The sequence below is a fragment of the Diospyros lotus genome, unplaced genomic scaffold, assembly GCF_014633365.1.
Source record: "Diospyros lotus cultivar Yz01 unplaced genomic scaffold, ASM1463336v1 superscaf1, whole genome shotgun sequence".
NCBI lineage: Eukaryota > Viridiplantae > Streptophyta > Magnoliopsida > Ericales > Ebenaceae > Diospyros > Diospyros lotus.
Genome location: NW_026267104.1, coordinates 6,155,786 through 6,178,147, shown reverse-complemented (window position 1 = coordinate 6,178,147; position 22,362 = coordinate 6,155,786). Strand labels below are relative to the sequence as shown.

General features: G+C 38.1%; 1 protein-coding gene across 2 annotated transcripts; it reads right to left on the bottom strand.

The window, feature by feature from the left end:
* Positions 1 to 14: 14 nt before the first annotated feature.
* Positions 15 to 20,564, bottom strand: LOC127792929 (putative hydrolase C777.06c). Of its 2 annotated transcripts, XM_052323605.1 has the most exons (10): positions 20,208 to 20,559; positions 13,853 to 13,988; positions 12,773 to 12,900; positions 12,355 to 12,502; positions 12,169 to 12,274; positions 2,446 to 2,504; positions 1,047 to 1,082; positions 849 to 958; positions 519 to 580; positions 15 to 365 (listed from the first exon to the last, which is right to left on the bottom strand). In XM_052323605.1, the coding sequence occupies exons 1-9, from the start codon at positions 20,390 to 20,392 to the stop codon at positions 523 to 525; spliced, it is 966 nt and encodes a 321-aa protein (XP_052179565.1). In that variant the 5' UTR covers positions 20,393 to 20,559; the 3' UTR covers positions 15 to 365; positions 519 to 522. The 2 variants fall into 2 exon arrangements, 1 of the variants encoding a protein (XP_052179565.1); XR_008021233.1 differs by lacking the exons at positions 15 to 365; positions 519 to 580 and adding an exon at positions 1,335 to 1,427 and having other exon boundaries at positions 20,208 to 20,564.
* Positions 20,565 to 22,362: the final 1,798 nt, after the last annotated feature.

The following is a 22,362-nucleotide window of genomic DNA, read 5'->3' as shown; positions in this document are numbered from 1 at the left end:
CAAATTAATACATATTTATTCATAGCTGCAAGGCTAATAAATCCTTGCTAAATTCCAATTTCAACGAACCATTGTTATCGGACTAACATGAAGGAGTACATTGCTCACATCCTAATTCAACTGATTATATTTGCTAATTATAATCACGATGGATCAATTATTCAATATATAAGCTACATTTGCCCGTTTAAAGGGAATAATTTTGTTTAGAAGATAAGACAAAATACATACAACATACGTTTTCAGCCAGTATCAGCTTCCAGACTCCCTTTCCTCCTAACTCATTGAGTATCACAGAAGTTTGAAATGTAACATTTCTGGTTGTCGTCCCCTTATGGAACCAATGATTCATGGCTTCCGGCTACCTGCAGAGACAATGCCAGATAGGGCATTATGAGACCATCACCAGCATTCTTGTTCTTCATGTTACTAACTAGGATAGCAGCAATATTGAAAAGAGGAGCTATATGTCTTGTACTGCAAATGCATGAAACACTAATTAATGTCTGGCAGCTTACCTCTTTAAAGGTCTAGAGGGACTCTCAATCCATCGTGTGCAAGCTGTACATCGATCCCTTCTCTACAAGCAATCAGTGACAAAGCTACCAAGTTTAGTTCTCTGTGGTTAAAAGGCTATAAAACTTTCAAAGACATGCTCACAAAACCTTGTTCCCACATCGAAGTTCCATCGTTCAATAGAACAACTACCATAATAAAAAGCCCGAGAAACATGGATAGACAAATTTCATAAAAGCGAATGTGCATCAACAGTTAAGTAGACCTCAACCCCTATATTCTAATAGTAGGCCAGTGGGAATGAGGTCATAAAGAAATTGCAGCTTAAGTACCTTGCCGACCATTCCCTAAGAAATTCATTATCTTTGTGGTGATCAAACTCATGGGTCATCCCAATTAAGAGAGCTCGCTTTGGGCATAACTTCTTAAGAGCATCAAGAGTCTGAAAGCAAATACTAATATAAGCAGTCATGGTGCAAAATCAGTATTATCTAAAAGAATGGATTAATAATTATAAAAGTAAAACAAACCTGAGGGAGGCAAAAGTGAACATTGTGGGAACCTTTCTGCAGAATTTAAAAGAAAAAACCAGCTAATCAATTAAAATAAAGAAAACATAATTATCAATTAATCAATAGCCAAAATAGCTGAACGGTTTCCATGTATGATCACCCATGAAAGTACATGCCACGAGAAAATAACCACATGGGATGTGCTGGTATCAGCAGAATGGAATGTGACATTTAGCCTGGTGAGATGGCAAAAGATAACTTGAAGTTTAACAGAGAGATAACATTCCATGGAATTATACGGCCAACCTCAAAAGTTGAAGATGAAGATGAAGATTCTTTTATTGTCTACATTTGCAATAACTGGGTTTGTTTCCTCAGTCTTTAACAGTATTTTCCTTTCTGCAACCCCAAGGATCATCATGAAAAAGAAGAAGACAAAGATGATGATGATACTTAATGAGTTATGTAAATACTTGTCAACAATGGAGAAACTTCCATGTCCTCCTCGATACTGAGATAATAAATCTAGCTACTGAGATTCAGCAGGATGTCTGAGATAATAAATCTAGCTACTGAGATTCAGAAAATGGAGAAACTTCCATGTCCTCCTCGATAAAATTCCATTTTCACTCCTAATTAAAATTGACAAGGATATAAGTCCATAGATAGGTTGGAGGTTTAGAAGTGATGCAGAAGACTCTACCTAGTGGGCTTGTGATTATTGTCTGTGATTGTTGTATTCCTAATTAAAATGGCCAAGCAACTAGTGTTCAACCGCTGATGCTCCCTCTAGGAAAAACACTAATAGGATTAAACAATAATTTAGATTTGATATCAACTAGCAGAGTTGAGGGTGCCTGGTGTACTTCAATAATTATAGATCAGCTAAATAATTGTCATCCATGACAAACTGGAATACCTTTGCCACAAAAATTACAGCTAAGTGGTAGTATTGACTATGGACAAGCCTTCCAAATTTAGTACTTCAATACAACAAAAGAAAAAGGTTAAAGAAAAAAAATTCAACAGAAAAGAAAGATATAGGGAACAACCTATTGGGATATTTTCATAACTTCTAGTTATTGAGAGATAATATATACTTTTACAAACAAAATGGGTTAACAGAACACAACACAGAGAACCAGAGAGGAAGAAAAGAGAACCCAAAATTACTGTAGAACCACTCCGTGACATAGATATCTAATGAAAAAATGACAGGCGTTCCATTGCAAGTCAATCATATTTTACCAAATTATAAGAGAATATTTCCACATCAATCTGTTAAGATAATTGTTTCCTTCGTAACCAGAACACCAAATACAGCTTAGGATACATTGCAAAAATGAATACAAGGAAAGAATATCATTTACAAAAGGATTAGGTAGAAACAAATAAAAACTTCTGATTAGTGACTGACCTTGTAGAGTGTGTCTAGGATGAGGAGATCCAGCTGTTGACCACTACTCTTTGAAATGTCTGCAAAATGATAACCTTAGTTAAGTGAGCACTTCAATTGGAAAAAGAGAGAAGAGAAGATGCACTATTATGTATCATCAGGAATTCAGCAACAAAATAATTTTAACTGAGGGCCTTTCTTAGGATTCACACATAAAGCTGTGAGGCACAGGCAAAGTTTACTCATGAATGCCATCAAGTATGCAAAACAAGCTGCACTGGCTCCAAATCAAATAAAAAGGAAGAGGGGAGGTGAGTCACCAATTTTACTTCCCATTTCAAACTCTGTTGTGAAAAACGCACAAAAACGACTCACAAAAACAAACCCCAGATAGCATAAACTTTCGATAGAACTGAAAGGATTAAAACTCCCAACACAATCATGGCAAACATATAAGAGATACACATAACAGAAAACATAAACAACAGAAAAATAAATAACGCAAAGGGGACGAGATTTTTACCGTGGTTCACCCAAAATTTAGGCTACGTCCACGTTGAGCTCTGGTATGAAGAGCTCACTGCACTATAAAGAGAAGGAGTACAACTGATTTACATCAACATATCAAACTCTCTGTACATCATTAATCTTGCTAACACAATCGACCTAATGACCACAAAATCAAGATCAAAGGTCTACCAATCAAAACCAGTGAACAAAGAGAATATACAGAGCATTTACAGGAGACAAAAATGGAGAATAGAATGATCTCACCCGGACCCCCTAAGAGAGGAAAACCCCCTCAAAGACTTTCGGCCAAGACGACAGAAAATGAAAAACCCTAATCCCCAAAGCCCTTTACTCCCTCTCTCTCTTTCCCGTCGATGAACGAATCCCGAGGCAGAACATAAATTGTAACATCCCGTTCAAGCGATAGGAAGATCCGGAACAACTTATCCTGATGGGCCTACGCGAACTTCCCAGGGGGGTCACCCATCCCTGAATTACCCCAGGTCAAACACGCTTAACTTGGGAGTTCTTTGCCAACATTCAGCCCAAAAGGTATCCAGCTAGTGTTGTTTCCTTTCTTACACTATCCTCGATATGTACTAATCTCTCTGGGCTCTCGGGGGATTACATTCTCCCCCCCTTAAGCACATGGCGTCCTCGTCATGCGACCTTACAACTGGTCCCAGCTCTCCCCGGTCCAGTACCCCCAACCTTGGGCTAGTACACGGTCCCCAGTCCAGTACCCCCAGCCTTTGGCTAGTACACGGTCCCAACACACGGCCCGGGTTGGCTCTAATACCATCTGTAGCATCCCGTTCAAGCGATAGGAAGATCCGGAACAACTTATCCTGATGGGCCTACGCGAACTTCCCAGGGGGGTCACCCATCCCTGAATTACCCCAGGTCAAGCACGCTTAACTTGGGAGTTCTTTGCCAACATTCAGCCCAAAAGGTATCCAGCTGGTGTTGTTTCCTTTCTTACACTATCCTCGATATGTACTAATCTCTCTGGGCTCTCGGGGGATTACATAAATAGCCAAGATGGATGGTTGAGATAACCCGAGATAAAGCAAGATTGATGGCCTGGATCAGCTCGGGATAAAGCAAGATGGATGGACAGGATCAGATCGGGCAAAGCGACTCGAGCTGGCCAGCTGGAGGTTGCCGCGTGGCCTTCCAGCAGGTTGCCAAAAGACAATCGGGTTGCCCCGCTACCCTCCTCCAGCCATGAACCAAAACGGCATCACTTTGATGCTTCATAAATAACAATCTCCACCTTGAAGCATCAAAGTATCAGTAAACTCCCAATCTTAGAAAATGCAGTATGCTTCAAGTCTTACCTTCATTGCTCGAGTTGGCTGATAGATCAACCAACTCCAACATGCAGCAAGTCCAAGCAATGCTTGAACTTGGTTGCAGTTAGAGTTTTTGTCCCCATATCAACTGGGTTATCTTCTGTAGGCACCTTCAATATGCTCATAGTGCCATTAGCTATTAAATCTCTAACATAATGATACCTTACCTCAACATGCTTTGTTCGTTCATGATATACCGAGTTCTTGGAGAGGTGGATGGCACTTTGACTGTCTGAGAACACAGTCACTTTGCTTTGAAGCAAGTGGATCTCCTTGAATAGACCCTGCAGCCAAATAGCCTCCTTGAAGGCATCAGTTACAACAACATATTCAGCCTCGGTGGTGGACAAAGCCACCAGAGGCTGAAGTTGGGATTTCCAACTGATACAATTTCCACCTAAGGTGAAAAAGTATGCAGTTGTTGACTTCCTTGAGTCCCTATCACCTGCAAAGTCAGAATCTACATATCCCACAAGATCAAAAGAATCAAATCTTCTTTTATAACACAAGCCAATGTCAATAGTTCCATTAATATATCTTAACATATATTTCAGTGCATCCCAATGAGTTTTCCCAGGATTTGACATGTATCTACTAAGCAGAGATATTGAATATGCAAGATCGAGCCTAGTACTAATCATTGAATACATAACAGTTCCGATTGCATTGGCATAGGGGATATTTTCCATTTTAACTAATTCTGAATTAGTTGTAGGACATTGAGATTTAGATAGAGCAAAGTGTCCAGCTAAGGGAACTCCTACAGTCTTGCAGTTATGCATACCAAACCTTTGAACAGCTTTAATAAGATAGTCATGTTGATGAATTTTCAAAGATGATTTGCTTCTATCTCTCTCTATTGTCATTCCTAGAATTTTTCTAGCAGGCCCTAGATCCTTCATATCAAAATTAGTGTTTAACATTAACTTTAATTCACTAATTTTATCTTTAGACTTACTGATTATCAGGATATCATCTACATACAACAGTAGATAAATAGGGATATCAGAGAGAATAAAATAAAAGCAATTATCATATTGACTTCTTATAAAACCAATCTCTAAAACAAAACTATCAAACTTTTTATACCACTGTCTTGGAGATTGTTTTAAACCATACAAAGATTTTTTCAGTAAGCATACATGGTCAGGATGAGTAGGATTAATATAACCAGTTGGCTGAACCATATAAATGCATTCATCAAGATCACCATGCAGGAAGGCTGTTTTTACATCTAATTGTTCTAATTCTAAATCAAATTAAACAACAACAGCAAGCATCATGCGGATGGTCTTAAATTTGACTATTGGTGAAAAATTTTCATTGTAGTCTATACCCTCCCTTTGAGTAAAGCCCTTAGCAACTAATCTAGCTTTGTATCTAAGTGGATCAGTGGGAGACATACCTTCTTTTAATTTGAACAGCCATTTGCACTGGATCAGTTTCTGTTTCCCAGGTTTGGGGACTAAGGTCCAGGTGCCGTTTACCTTGAGGGAGTTCATTTCCTCATCCATGGCTTGTCGCCACTTAACACAGTCTTTGGAGTTGATAGCTTCCTCATATGAGGTTGGCTCACTGCTCCTCAATTCTTTTCCAGCAATTAAAGCACAGTACACTAGGTCAGAGTAGGCATACCTTGCAGGGGGTCTGGAGACCCTCCTGCTCCTATCACGGGCTAGCTGATAGCCACTGAGATCTTGGGGTGAGCTATGATGCTCCACCTCAATCTCAGGTTCACTCTCTTGTTCCTCTTGATCATCATCATGATCAGAGGCACTTTCATCATGAGACATAGGCAGGGTAGTATTTGGTTGATTTTGATCAGGTGAGGCTAGAGCAGCTGGCAAGTCATTACTTCCTACTGGTTGCTCCACCTCAATGTGAGACCCCCCTAACACAGCAAAGTCATCTAGGTTTTCCTGGGTGCTTGTTTCTTTTAGGTTGTTGGTTTTACAAGGGAAAACATTTTCATTAAAGATAACATCTCTACTGATTATAATTTTAACTCCAGCAGATTCCCTATCCCATAACCTATATCCCTTGGTACCTTCTTGGTACCCAACAAACACACATTTGATAGACCTAGGTTCAAGTTTACCTTCAGATTTATGAGCATAGGCTTCACAGCCAAATACCCTTAAGTAATTAAAATTCAGTTTCCTACCAGTCCAAATTTCCTCAGGGCATTTTAAATTTAGAGCAGTAGAAGGACTTCTATTTATCAAATGAGCTGTAGTGGATAGAGCCTCACCCCAAAATGACTTAGACATATTTGATGTGAATAATAGGCACCTAACTTTTTCAAGTAGGGTTTTGTTCATCCGTTCGACTACCCCATTTTGTTGGGGAGTGTTCCTCACTGTTCTATGTCTAAGTATACCACGATCATTACAAAAAGTATCAAAGGCTCTACTGCAGAACTCAAGGCCATTGTCAGTCCTAATGGTTTTAATTTTCCTATCTATTTGATTTTCTACCATTGTTTTCCAGGTTTTAAACTTCTCTAGGGTCTAGTCTTTTGATTTTAATAAAAATACCCATACCTTTCGAGTAAAATCATCCACAATAGATAGAAAATACCTCTTGCCTCCAAAGGTGGGGACCTGAGAAGGCCCCCATAGGTCAGCATGAAGGTATTCCAGGCATGCCTTCGCCAGGTGAGTTCTCTTATGGAAACTCAACCTATGTTGCTTGCCCAGAACACATGACTCACAGAAATCAAGGGACCAAGAGGCACTGTTCCAAGGTAGCCTTGGTTTGACAGTGCCTGAAGACCTTTCAGGCTCATATGGCCAAGTCTCAGGTGCCATGTATCTGTCTTATCCAGATTAGCTATGCAGGCAGAATGTATGTTAACAAGGGAAGAGTAACAACCATTTAAAATGTACAAGCCATTTTTCTTAGTACCTGACAGAATAAGATTATCATCTTTAAAAACATGTAGAAAACCATTTTTAGCTCTATATGAATAACCTAACTCATCAAGTGTGCCAAGAGATATTAGATTTCTTTTTAATCCTGGTACATACCTTACATCAGTTAACATTCTAATTTTATTGTCATGCAATTTTAAGGATATGCTTAATATACCTTGGATACTACATGACTGATTATTACCCATGTATACAGTACTAGTTTCCCTCTAATTAAAATTTTGAAATCATTTTCTATTTGGGCACATATGAAAAGAGCAACCAGAATCCATTACCCATTCATGTTCAGCAGATAAATGAGAGACATTAAGAACTTCAGCTAAACAATTAGAGGTTCCTGCATTTACATTTGTATTTCCCCCTTGTTTTTGTTTCTTAATATAATCATAGCAATACTTCTTAATGTGACCTTCTTTTCCACAGTGATAACACTTCCATTTTTGTTTACCCTTCTTGTCCTTTTTCTTACCCTTTTGCCCTGACCCGTTAGTGTGATCATTGTTACTGGTAAAAGATTTTTTCTCATTCTTACTCTTTACAAAGAGGTTATTTCCAGACCTTTTAGATCTTCCTAGTTCCAGTTCCCTAGCTTTAATACCCGAGATAACAAGATCCAAACTAGGAACAATGCCAGTATACCTTAATGCATGCTTTACTACATCATAGTCATCAGGTAAAGAATTTAACAGAATCATAGCTTCACTTGTGTCTCCTAATGCTTGATCAGTACCTCTAAGTAATAATGCAAGTCTAGTGAATTCATCTATGTTTTCATCCATTGACTTAGATGTATTCATGTTGAAATTAAATAACATGCCTTTCAAGTATACTAGATTAGGTGCAGACATTACAGAATATAAAGAATCTAATTTATTCCATAAATCAATAGGAGTAGACATACCATCTACCTTTCGTATGACTGTGTCACCAAGGTGAAGAAAAATGAGGTTAAATGCCTCTTCTCTTATCTCATCTGTTCTTGCAAGCTGATCAGGTGACCATTTTCGGTCATCAACTTCCAGTGCTATCAGCACCTTATGATGAGAGAGTAGAACTCTCATTTTCTTTTCCAACTACCAAAATCTCCTTTGCCATCAAATATTCCAATTTCAAATCGGGTAGACATCATCTTCGCTTTGCACGAAGGTAACTTAAAGTGGCTCTAGACTCTTACTAAGACACACACAACAAACAACCGGCTGACTTGATTCTCAGGAAACCCTAAGTGGACAGAGACCACAAAACTGACAATAATCCTAGATTTGAAACCGATAGACTCTGAGAGTGTTCAAACCCTAAACAGTGCTATAAAAGATAAAGGCTCTGATACCATTTGTTGTGAAAAACGCACAAAAACGGCTCACAAAAACAAACCCCAGATAGCATAAACTTTCGATAGAACTGAAAGGATTAAAACTCCCAACACAATCATGGAAAACATATAAGAGATACACGTAACAGAAAACATAAACAACAGAAAAATAAATAACGCAAAGGGGACGAGATTTTTACCGTGGTTCACCCAAAATTTGGGCTACGTCCACGTTGAGCTCTGGTATGAAGAGCTCACTGCACTATAAAGAGAAGGAGTACAACTGATTTACATCAACATATCAAACTCTCTGTACATCACTAATCTTGCTAACACAATCGACCCAATGACCACAAAATCAAGATCAAAGGTCTACCAATCAAAACCAATGAACAAAGAGAATATACAGAGCATTTACAGGAGACAAAAATGGAGAATAGAATGATCTCACCCGGACCCCCTAAGAGAGGAAAACCCCCTCAAAGACTTTCGGCCAAGACGATAGAAAATGAAAAACCCTAATCCCCAAAGCCCTTTACTCCCTCTCTCTCTTTCCCGTCGATGAACGAATCCCGAGGCGGAACATAAATAGCCAAGATGGATGGTTGAGATAACCCGAGATAAAGCAAGATTGATGGCCTGGATCAGCTCGGGATAAAGCAAGATGGATGGACAGGATCAGATCGGGCAAAGCGACTCAAGCTGGCCAGCTGGAGGTTGCCGCGTGGCCTTCCAGCAGGTTGCCAAAAGACAACCGGGTTGCCCCGCTACCCTCCTCCAGCCAAGAACCAAAACGGCATCATTTTGATGCTTCATAAATAACAAACTCTGACCACCACCACCCTGTTTTGGGAACACCACCACCACCACCAAGCCTTAACCCCACTAGTGAGGTCAGCAACATGGATTCTACCTAAATCCTCCCCCCCCCCCCCCCCCCCCCAAAAAAAAAAAAAAAAAAACCTTTCCTACTTATTTCTTGCATCATTTCACTAGATAAGGACGATAGCTATTCAATATGCCCTAAAAAGAGCATTACTTTGTTGAAAAATAAAGCATACAAGACCTTCAATTAATAAATGTCAGTGAGCCAATTCTACTGAAAGTATGCTAACTTGGACAGATTAAAAAGGTGAAATGGGCTCCATGCATGCATGCTTACATGGTACAAAGTTGATCTCAAATGATTATGTTGCAAATTCAAGGTTTCAATGTAATAGACTAGCAGCCTTGCAAGTCAAACTAATTCTTGTACTGATCTTATATGTGGACCAAACAATTAGAAAATTACATGAATAAATCTTCCTGGTGACTTCATTTCTTGAATAAGTATATTATATTTGAAACATTGAAAAGGAAGAAATCAATCCACAAGAATGTAGTAGGAAAAATTGGAATGCAAACCATATTTAACCGGTTCATGGAATGTGGTAAGGGGATGTGGCAGTGGTACGCCACTTTTCCCAGAACATGGTACAAGGGGGGTAGGCTTCTTTGGTTCTCCAAAGTGGAACACCTCCAACACATATATTATATATTCAAAAACTATTTTTGAGAACATTTGGGTTTTGTCTTTTTCTAGGGGGGGAGTTGCATTGTCTTTCTTATTTTATTGCTAATTTGTCCTTTTCTATTTCCTGCTTAATTTTAGGCTTATCCCCTTTCTTCTAAAAAATAAATTTTATTTTTTTCCATTATAATAAGTTTTATATTTGGTATTGTTCCACTAAATAATTTTTACATTTTCTCCATTATAACAAAGCCCACCAATTTTGTTGGCCCTTAGAAAAGAAAATATGACTGAAAACCTTTTACCCTCCCTCTTGCAGTAGCAACCTTCCTTTTCTCCTCCTCTTTTTCTTTTTCTTTTTCTTTTTCACCTGGCATTCCTTTTCTCTTTCAGGCCATTGTTTTCCCTTGCCCACTCCCTTTTTCTTGTCTTTTACTCCACTCCCCTTTCTCTTCCCCTACACCCCTTTATCTCTTCTCCTACCAACATGTCTCTCCCTCCCTCCCTCCCTCTTAATATTTTTTTCAGTTGGGATGGCACCACAGCTCGAAGACGACATTGCAACCCCCATCACTGCAACATTCTCAACCATTCTCTTTAATCCGGATCTCCAATCTAGGTGAATTGGGACACATTCTATGGTGTTCCCAGATGCCAAAGCACCACCCCCCGGGGGGGTAGGGGGAACCTGGTAACTATGATGCAAACAAAACACAAGTGACTGGAATGCAAAGTATTGGAGTTATCTATCCCCCCTCCCCCTAAAAAAAAAAAAAAGAAAAAAAAAATCAAGTGTATTAGCATTTTAGTAGATGTAGAAATAATGGGTACATCAGTGATACAGCAACACAATTTGCACTAGGTGGGTCAGCTACATAAATTATGTCGTGTCAATTATCTCTATCCATGACAATATATTTTATAAGGCCATTATATCTCACATTATGCCAAAAAGTCTAAAACTAAGTTCTATTTTGGCCTTTCTAAACCTCTTTTGCTACAAACTACATTCATTCCATTACTCTACTCATAGGTATGTCTATTTGTATTGATCTCACATGTCAAAATCATCTTAAAGACATTTCCCACATCTTATCTTTAGTAGGCACTTCTCCAATCTTATTACAAATAACCTTATTTCTAATTTTGTCTTTCTTGTACGGTTGCACATCCATCATAGCATTCTCAACTCGGATAAGCTTATATTTTGCATGTATTGGCACTCAATTCTTTAATATTCTATGTCATACAACAAAGTTGGTCTTATAAATGAGTAATAGAACTTTCTTTGTACTTTAACTGGATTTTACATTTGTATAAAATGCTAAAAGCACTTCTCCACTTTAACCATCTTGTCTTAATCCTGTAACATTCTCAATAATTTACCAGTCTTTTAGAACAACTGATCCAAGATATCTGGGCATTTCAAGTGATAGTTCTTCCCAAATATAGTTTTTATGTAAAGAAAGATCACAACATTAAATCAACTAAATAGAAGAGGCTAACAACTCAACAGTTCATCCCTACATGAAAGAAAGGGGCCTGTTGGCAATAATAACAAGACTTGAGTTCTAGTGGAAGTCCCCTCATCAAAGCTTGAGACATTAACCATCAAAATCAACAATTAAGGATAACTTTAGCACCAATACCATATACTATCCTGGAAGGATTTGACTGCAATGACTTGATTTTTTCACCAGATGAGAGACACATGTAATAAATAGATAATGCTTGCATATAGAGATTTGTAATTTTATATCCACTTCTTCATAAAGCATCGAAGGCTAGACTCAAGAAGAACAATGACAAACTCATTAACTATGGTATCCGTAAACATGCAAGTCAAGTGAATTTCAACAATTTAAGGTGGGGTCCTGAGGTTAGATGCTCCCAACCTTTTGGCCAAGATTGAGACAATAACTTCATTCCATCAAATTTCTTATTTTTCATTTTTTGTTTAACATCTTTCTTATATTTGTTAATTGGGCCATTATTCATATTTGTTTTCTTTTTGTTTCATTGTATTTTTTTGGAGGGGGAGGATGGGGGTTAAATATAGAGGTGTAGGAAATTAAGATAAAAAAGATAGAACTGACCAAAAAGGAGCAAAAACAATTAACTCACAGTGCTCAGTGGTTGGAATAAATCGAGAAACATCAGATATGTAAGCTACTTTATATTTTTCTCCGAAAAGAAAACCCAAACAAACATAATCTTCACCGTGCATCACCTACATCAAGAAAAATAAGCATAAGTGACAAGGAGCGAATAAAAAATCATAGTTTGAGAAGATAGAAGTGGGGAACTAACTGGCAAAGGAACAAGTTTTAATCCTGATGCAACAAACGGCTTCTTACAGTCATTCTCAATTATCTTCCACTCAAGCTGTGAAACCCGTCTCACTTCCTGGCCATCCTTAAGCTTTTTCTTTAACAAGTAAGGGAATTTCACACTCACACTGTTTCATGAAGAAAATGATGCACATCAACTATGAACTGATAGTGTATATTTTGAGGCATGATATTCCAGTATACTCCACATGTGAGACTCAAAATCAAAATTCTAGTGGACGAATCATGCACAAGATATCTTCAATGTGGCAGCATATTATGATCAGCACCATCATATGCATCACAGTTGTATCTTGGTAATGAGTTGACTGCAACATAGCCAACTGATTTGGTAATGGAATGGTATGGTATCAGTCAAAAAGCTGTTCAAATTATACCTATCCATTGCCTCCTGAGATAGGAAAATGGGAGTGGGAGCAATGTCATTTGTGGGGCTAAAAGGTTGCACAGCACGCATATCATCCAGACCAAGAACTGCGTCAGCATGTTCATGAGTCAACACAATCTGCAATGCATACAATCATTAGTTCATACACGCTTGATCTTCAAGTATCAAGAAAGTCCAGGATGTTAATACAAAAACTGTGTGCAAAAAACTAACAAAAATTGACAACAAATTAATTTTCACATTAAGGTCGGCATTAATAAGATAGAGAAAAAGTTGTAAGTTTCTATACCAGAAAGGAATAAAATTTGGCTCATTATTTACAGATGAAGCCTTGCAAGATGTTCAAAGAATAGGTACTCGGAAGTATCTAGACAACAAGCCTTTTCGTGGCATTATTCTGTAGAAGCAATAACCCACACATAGACATAGGGAATGGGATGACACTAATTTAGGCTTCATTGTGCATAAGAAATGTAATCTGTACTCCCTTTGATGGTGTTTTTTGAAATGAATCATGACTGTTCTGAAAACAGGAGCAGCAACCAATTAGTATCACATGTTTCTTGTGAAAAAAGTAGAAAGGAAAAGCAATGGTTCATCTTCAAAGAGTTAGCAGAACCATGCACACAATAATACTCTTAAAATTTGATCTCATTGGTTATAAGACATAACATGTGTTTCTAAGCTATGTAATTTATCCTAACCCTATTAGGGCTATTGTTTAATATAGAATATTTTGGCCTCTAAGGACCATGCAAAAGAACTGAAAAATAACATCACTCTTGATACGATCCATAGGCCATCTGCCCAAAACTTCATTAGGTCCATGACAAACACCAATGTTAAACACATCAATCTTTGATAGAGTGGAATGGTGAAAGAAGATCCATGAATTTGTCTCCAAATAGTTGGAAAAAGTCTTAATCAAAATTGAGTTAAATTACTCAAAGATGTGTTGGGACATTTGTTTCAAAGTAATAGTAGTATGGATCCACATATGTGCTATCAAATGCCCATTCTCTGTGAACTATGAATGTTGAAACAAAATGCAGAGAAAAAAGTAACTCACAGCATCCACCCGAGGTATCTTATGGAAAGTAAACCATCGAAGCACTTGTTCCCTGAATGTCTTGCCAACATCTATCAAGATATAATGGTGTTCACCATTGGTCTTGCAATAATCAATGAGAAGAGATGTATTGCACCTACATATCAACAAATCATTCATGAGGCATACCTCAAAAACACAAATTAAAAAGTAAATAAGCAAATAGCACTTCAATAAACTAGAAGCGAAGGCACTGTATTTTGTTTCCATCCAAATAAAGTGATAACAACCAATTATGTTGTTTGTGAGACTGTAAATGAAACAAGCTATTACTCAAGTTTCAACCTCCGACTTGCTATGTAAAGAAGGCAAGCTTGGACATATTTTGAAGTTGGTGATTTTCCATTCTTGACTCAATACGCTTAATATTCTTGAAAGCTCTATAAAAGATCAAGATATAACCAAAGCTCAACCAATAATCAATTGAAAGATACTGTTGGAAATCCGAGATAATAAGCTATCTTATGATAAAGATAGCTTATGGAAGAGACTCGGCCACATGAAGCTAGCTGAAGATAAGGATAAAGCAGATTGAAGAGATTGAAATCAAGAGCTCCTAGATAATAGGAGAAATTATAGGAGCTGATATTATAAGAGATAATATGAAAAATAATAAAGATAATGTACTCTAGTTAGCCTATCTTTAAATAGTTGTATATCTGTACAATAATTTAGTTTAGTTAGGATTCTATCTCTTGTACAATAGGGTTAGCAACATAGAGTAAAATATATATAAATAGGCAATCTTGCATGAATAAAATCAATTGAGTTTGGTTGTTTTTTCCTCCAGCTCGGTTCTTCTAGAAGTTGCAGGTTTGTTTAGGGTTTGTTTATGGTATCAGAGCTTGATTGATCCAAGCCTGAAACTTCCGCAATCATGAGTGACTCGAACAAGGAGAGTGCAGTCCACACAACTGCCGAGTCTTCCAACCCACGAATAGCTATTCTTCCAGGCGCTTCCTTATCCACCGAGAGCCACACCTTGCAGATTACACAGCACCGGTTAAATGGCAGGAACTTCCGTGAGTGGTTCCAATCGGTTGCTTTGGTAATCAAGGGCAAAGGTAAGTATGGACATCTGTCAAGAGAAGTTACTACACCATCCAAAGATGCTGCTGATTATCAAAGATGGGAGGCTGAGGACTCCATCATCATGGCGTGGCTAATCAATTCAATGGAGCAAAAGATTGGCCGAACCTACCTTTTTTACAAGACTACTAAGGAAGTGTGGGATGCAGTCCAAGAAATATATTCGGATCTCGAAAACACAGCTCAATGTTTTGAGATTAGATCGGCTATTCGAAACACTAAACAAGGTAATTCTAGTGTGACCGAATACTATAATACATTGCTTGAACTATGGCAGGAGATGGATCTATTTTATGATCCAAATTGGGAGTGCAAAGCAGACAGTCTGAAATACAGCAAAATGCTGGAAAAAGAAAGGGTTTTCGACTTTCTTCACGGCCTTAATTTAGACCTTGATGAAGTTCGTGGTCGGCTTCTTGGCACGAAACCCCTTCCTTCACTCCGAGAGGTCTTTGCGGAAGTAAGAAGAGAAGAAAGCAGGAAAAGGGTGATGCTCACAGCCACTGATTCTCATACAAGCTCCGCCCTTGCAGCAACAAAAAGGGAAGAATTTTCAAGGGATAAACCATGGTGTGAGCATTGCAACAAGCCTTTTCACACCAAAGATACCTGCTGGAAGCTACATGGGAAACCAGCAAATTGGAAGCCAAGGGGTAAGAGAGAAAAAGAGAGGTCAGCCTACACAACTTCAGTTGCCGCAACACCTCCACTCGAGAAAGGTACGCAGCTGAACCTATCTACTGAACAGGTGCTGTTCCTGCAAAGATTATTGCAGGATACTCACCTTGGGAAAGAAACCGACAATACAGCCACTACGGCTACAACATTCCCCGTCCAAAGAGGTAATTTAATATACTCCCTAACCTCTAGAAGACCTAGTAGAAAGTGCTGGATTATAGATACGGGTGCCTCTAACCATATGACAGGATCAGCTGAAATTTTTCAACAATTTCAATCTCATTGGCAGCCAAGGGACAAGGAGTTAACAGTGTTATTAGCTGATGGAAACACCTCGGCTGTTATGGGGGAAGGAGATATAAGTATTGGTGGTTTAAAACTGAAAACAGTTTTATATGTTCCAAATTTGAAATGCAACCTGTTATCTGTTAGCAAGCTTACTCAAGATATGGACTGCATTGTAACCTTTCTACCCTCTCATTGTATTTTTCAGGACCGGTCCTCGGGGAAGATGATTGGCAGTGCTGAGGAAACGGGTGGGCTCTATTGGCTTTCAGAAAATAAGGCTTCCCTTGATCAGTCCACTCATAGTCTCTCTCTTTCGGTTACTTCTAATTCTGATATCTTGTTATGGCATAGAAGGCTTGGCCACCCTAGTTTTTCATATTTGAAACGTTTGTACCCTGATTTATTTTTCAATAAAGAGAGTTTAGTTCTTCAATGTGATAAATGCATCCTTGCCAAGCAAACACACAGCACTTATCAATCTCATCCATATACTCCTAAACCATTTTACCTAATTCATAGTGATATTTGGGGCCCAGCAAGAATTTCAAACTTGACTAGTGCCCGATGGTTTGTCACTTTCATCGACGATCATACAAGGGTGTGTTGGGTGTATCTTATGAAAGAAAAATTTGAAGTTAATACCATTTTTCAAGGTTTCCATAAACTGATTCAAAACATGTTTCAATCCTCCATTTGCATTCTTCGAACAGATAATGGCCGGGAATATTTCTCTCACCCCTTCACCCAATACCTTACCACTCATGGGATTTTCCATCAAAGCACTTGCCCCTATACTCCTCAACAAAATGGGGTAGCTGAAAGAAAAAATCGCCATTTACTTGAAGTGGCTAGATCTCTAATGTTTACTAGTTCTACTCCAAATAGGTATTGGGGAGAGGCGGTCCTCACAGCCTCTTATTTGATCAATAGGCTGCCATCCAAGGTCCTAAACTACCAAACCCCCTTGAATCATCTAGTATCCTTCTACCCTCATGTCCGCATCATAAACTCTCTTCCACCCAAAGTCTTTGGCTGCATTGTGTATGTCTATCAAAACACTCATCGCCATCACAAACTTGACCCAAAAGCCCTTAAATGCATATTCATTGGTTATTCCCCTACCCAAAAAGGCTACAAATGTTATTGTCCCCTATCACAAAAATCCTTTGTTTCTTGTGATGTGACATTTGTTGAGAATGAGTTCTACTATTCCAGTGACTTGATACAAAGAGAGGAAACTCATTGGGATCCCACAATCTCACATCTCTTCCCTCATTTGTATCAGAATTCGAATCTTGATGCCACTCATCACCAAAAATCTGTTCCTATTGAATCAGCCAACATTGAATCTTCCAGTATGCCTGCCCATCAACAAGTTGAGTCAATGGTGACTGATTCAGGAGGGGAAGTCAGCCTAGAAAAGTCCATAGAAGAAAAAGGCATAAAAGTTTATTCAAGAAGACCAAAAAATCCTGATCCTAATCCTCAACTCGGCCAATCGTTAGAACTAGAGGAAGGTCCAACAATTGAGGGGAATGTCACAAGTCATGATGATCTAGATATTCCCATTGCTATCCGGAAAGGGGTAAGGTCATGTGTAAAGTACCCCATCTCAAATTACATGTCATACTCTAAATTATCCTCACAATTCAAGGCATTCACCATGACTGTTGATGAGGTAACGGTACCTCGAAATATTTATGAGGCCCTGAAAGACCCAAAGTGGAAGGAAGCTGTTAAAGAAGAAATGAAAGCCCTGGTTGAAAATCATACATGGAATTTGGTTGAAATTCTCAAAGATAAGAAGGTTGTAGGCTGCAAATGGGTGTTCACTATCAAATACAGATCAGATGGAAGCATAGACAGGTATAAGGCAAGGTTAGTGGCCCAAGGATACTCTCAAACCTATGGGATAGACTATGAAGAAACATTTGCCCCGGTAGCTAAATTAAATTCCATAAGAGTATTACTATCTATTGCTGTAAATCTTGATTGGGAATTGTTTCAGCTTGATATAAAAAATGCTTTTCTCAATGGGGAATTAGAAGAAAAAGTATACATGAGGATTCCACCTGGGTTTGAAGAAGGGAAAGTTGGCAAGGTATGTAAGTTACAGAAATCTCTCTATGGACTAAAGCAATCTCCAAGGGCATGGTTCAAGAAATTCAACACTATACTCACTGGGTTTGGGTATACTCAGGGAGAAGCAGATCATACTCTCTTTACTAAGTGCTCAAATGGAAAGAGGTGCATTCTCATTGTATATGTAGATGATATCATTATTACAGGTGACAACACTCAGGAAATTGCAGCACTCAAACTGAGGTTAAAGGAGGAATTTGAAGTTAAAGATCTTGGAACTATGAAATATTTCTTGGGAATAAAAGTGGCCAAAAGCAAGGAAGGTATTTTGATTTCACAAAGAAAGTACACCTTGGATCTCCTTAAGGATACAGGTATGCTGGGTTGCAAACCAAGGTATACACCTCTAGAAAGAAATTGGAAGTATTTTGTAAAAGATGATGATCCTACAGTTGATAAAGAAAGGTATCAAAGGCTAATAGGAAGACTAATTTATCTCTCTCTCACTCGTCCTGATATTGCCTATGCAGTGAGTATTATGAGCCAGTTTATGCACTCACCAACTCAACAACATTTAGATGCAGCGTATCATATTTTGATATACCTGAAGGGAACTCCAGGAAAAGGGTTATTGTTCAAGAAAGGTAATGAACGAGGGGCTGAATGCTTTGCTGATGCAGATTGGGCAGGATCTGTTATTGATAGTAGATCAACCTCAGGTTTTTGTACCAAGCTATGGGGAAATCTGGTAACATGGAGGAGTAAGAAACAGACAGTGGTGGCAAGAACCAGTGCAGAGGCAGAATTTAGGGCAATTGCCCAGGGTATTTGTGAGCTTATATGGCTGGTGAGACTGATGGAAGACATGAGGATGCCCCTAAAATTTCCAACATACCTTTATAGTGATAGCAAATCAGCCATAAGTATTATCAATAATCCTATACAGCATGACAGGATGAAACATGTTCGGATCGATAGGAGCTTCATACAAAAGGAAATTGAAGAGGGAGGAATTAAATTGATCTACATTCCTACAGAAACTCAAGAAGCAGATATCCTTACAAAGGCAATGTCAAGACCAGGGTTTGAGATTATGATTAGCAAGCTGGGAATGAGAGATATCTATTCACCAGCTTGAGGGGGGGTGTTGGAAATCCGAGATAATAAGCTATCTTATGATAAAGATAGCTTATGGAAGAGACTCGGCCACATGAAGCTAGCTGAAGATAAGGATAAAGCAGATTGAAGAGATTGAAATCAAGAGCTCCTAGATAATAGGAGAAATTATAGGAGCTGATATTATAAGAGATAATATGAAAAATAATAAAGATAATGTACTCTAGTTAGCCTATCTTTAAATAGTTGTATATCTGTACAATAATTTAGTTTAGTTAGAACTCTATCTCTTGTACAATAGGGTTAGCAACATAGAGTAAAATATATATAAATAGGCAATCTTGCATGAATAAAATCAATTGAGTTTGGTTGTTTTTTCCTCCAGCTCGGTTCTTCTAGAAGTTGCAGGTTTGTTTAGGGTTTGTTCAGATACAAACCAACTTCAGACACGATGCCTAAGCACATTTATTTCCAAACCAAGATTAAAGCAGTTTACTTGGAGTCAGCTCATTTAAAACCATAGGTGCTCTCTGAAAGAATCATTTTAACATTGTAAAGCTAACATTATACAGAACAGTGGCAACTAAACTCCCAGTACATACATTCCGATTACTGATGAAATCTAAGCTTTTCATCTGACAATTCCCCAACTCAATCAAAGGCCACAATGGTCAATCCTTAAGTCGATCTAGCAGACTAGCACAACTCCTCCTCATCCACTCCCACCACAACACCCCCCCCCCGCCCAAAAAAAGAAAAGAAAAAAATACTAACATTTTTAATTGTATCACTTTGTAAGTTAGCTTATTTAAGTAACTTCTGATTCTTTTCCTACAAACTATACGAAAATAAAAGCGTCGCTCAAAAATGGGGGGAAAAGGCCTACTTCAATAAGACGACCTGGAACCCCGATCCGTATTAATAAAATTTAAAAAACTCGGAATAAGCCTCCCGACAACCCTCGGAACACCCTATATACATCGAAAAGCAGCCCATTCAACCAAAAAGGCGTACCTACAGATCCGCTTGAAATGCCAAGCACAATGAAAATTGAAGCAAATACCTGTAGTTAGGGTTTCTTTCCGGGGGAACAGACAAGGACTGGGAGCAAACGGAGCAGGGAGGATCCGTAGGCTGGACGAGGCAGATGGCATTGGGGACAGCGCTCGAACAACCGGTGCCAAGGAATATCAATGCCGATCGGGGCTCGGCCAGGCCATTACTGGCGACATTTCCGGAGACATCCATCTTTCCAATTCCTCAGAGAGAGAGAGAGAGAGAGAACGGGAGGGAACGAGAAAGCAACTATACAGGGTGGGGGGGGGGAGGGAATAGATCCTTGTTCGTTTCGGCAGTTGGTGATTTGTGCGCGTCGTCTATTCCCTTCCCTTCTTGTAACCAAAAAAAAGAAAAAGAAAAGGCATAAAAGTTGATTCGATTCCACTGGATGAGGGGGCTGAATTGTCGCCCGATGGGTCGGACCATTCCATTGGACTATCCACCACTTTTTCAAGAAACACACGGCAGGTAAATGACACCAAAGGTCATAAAATTTTGACGTCCTTTTTAATTTGACTACTAAATTTTAATTTCTTATAAAATGATAATAAAATTTTAAAATATTTTACAATGTGGTCACTAAAGTGATTTTTTACTGGTTCTTAGTCGAAATTGCTGACGTGGCAATGATGTGGCACTAACATGATGATGATGTGGCCATTGCCACCTTAGTAATTTTGATGAAAAATTATTCAAAAATCATTTTAGTGACCATATTACAAAACATTTTAAAGTTTTGTTATCACTTTATAAGGAATTGAAGTTTAGTGATCAAATTGAAAAGGACGTCAAAATTTTGTGACATTTTATGTAATTTACCCAACAGGCGACAGCAAAGAATAACGGGTTGTTTTCTAATCTTGCTTTAACAAGGATAGAATGGTCTTTTCAACCATCTGATCTCTATTATTGTCGTCATCCTGGAGATCATAGTCATCCTGGAGATCATATTCACATCTGTAGGAGAATTTTCAGAGAAAATATGAATATGCTTTACTATTATTATTATGGGAAAATAATATCTTAGAGAATATTTTTTATTTTTATAATTAATATTACAATTAAATTTCTAATACAAATAATTCATTTCTATATAACATCATTCATCACACTCTATAGTTAAAAAAAAAAATGACAATTTTATACCTTCAAAAGATGTTTTGGCGTTTTATCCTCACTAAATTCTTTAAACTTTAGTATTCTATGATGTCATGCTAAATGTTTCTGGTCATACTTGTCAAGGTTAAAAGTTACTATGCTATTATTGTGATTCACGTGTCTCGCTACACGATAATTAATTTTTACTTTAGATATCACTTTCATTATTTTAATTTCATACTTGTCAAGGTTAAAAGTTACTATGCTATTAGTGTGATTCATGTGTCGCTACATGATAATTAATTTACTTTAGATCACTTTTATTATTTTAATTATTTTATAATGAGATAATAACTAAAATTCGTCTAAAGTTATTGATTTTACTTGCTAAGCACGTTTCTTTTGTGACGTGATACTTTTCTCTTTGTATTTATCATTTTGTCCACTTGACTACGTTACAAAGAGGGTTGCTAGGATTTATGATTTAAAATATATTTTTCATATAATTGATGTATGCTGTTTGTATGCATTTTGTTATATATTTAGGTTTCATCTTATGTTCATTTAACTAACATTTAAATATGCATACATGATTGATTTGCTGATTATTTTGTGGGCCATTAGCCATTTGGGTCGAGATCAGTTTTGTGAGACAAGCCCATCTTTCATGTGGCCCATGCGCTTTGCCTAAGCCTAGTCGATTGCCTGCAGCTATATAAGGGCAGTTTCTTGCCCTAATTTGTCCAGATCTGCTATTACTCTCTCATTTGAAACCCTAGGTTCGGCGCATTCGAAGTGAGGCTCTCTCTCGCTTGTAAATCCTTCTCTCGTTCGATTGGCTTCGGTTTGTTGGTAAGATCACTCGGTAAGGTTGTATTGCTTTAATCTCTATTGTTGAATCGCCTGAGGCGTGAGAGATTTGGTGTAACTGATAGATCAGATTCTTGACATGATCTTGAGATCGGTAGAACAGATTCTATACTTGTTATTGTATTTGTATTTTGATTTCAGTTGATGTATTTGCAATACGTTTTTATTCTTGTTATGATCTTGTAATCCGG

Excerpts from the sequence above, each read along its gene's own strand:
- LOC127792929 (XM_052323605.1), bottom strand. The coding sequence starts at position 20,392 with ATGGATGTCTCCGGAAATGTCGCCAGTAATGGCCTGGCCGAGCCCCGA. Across the intron at positions 13,989-20,207 it reads GAAAGAAACCCTAACTACAG|GTGCAATACATCTCTTCTCA; the intron begins GTATTTGCTTCA and ends GTTGATATGTAG. Across the intron at positions 581-848 it reads CTTAGGGAATGGTCGGCAAG|AGAAGGGATCGATGTACAGC; the intron begins GTACTTAAGCTG and ends GATTGCTTGTAG.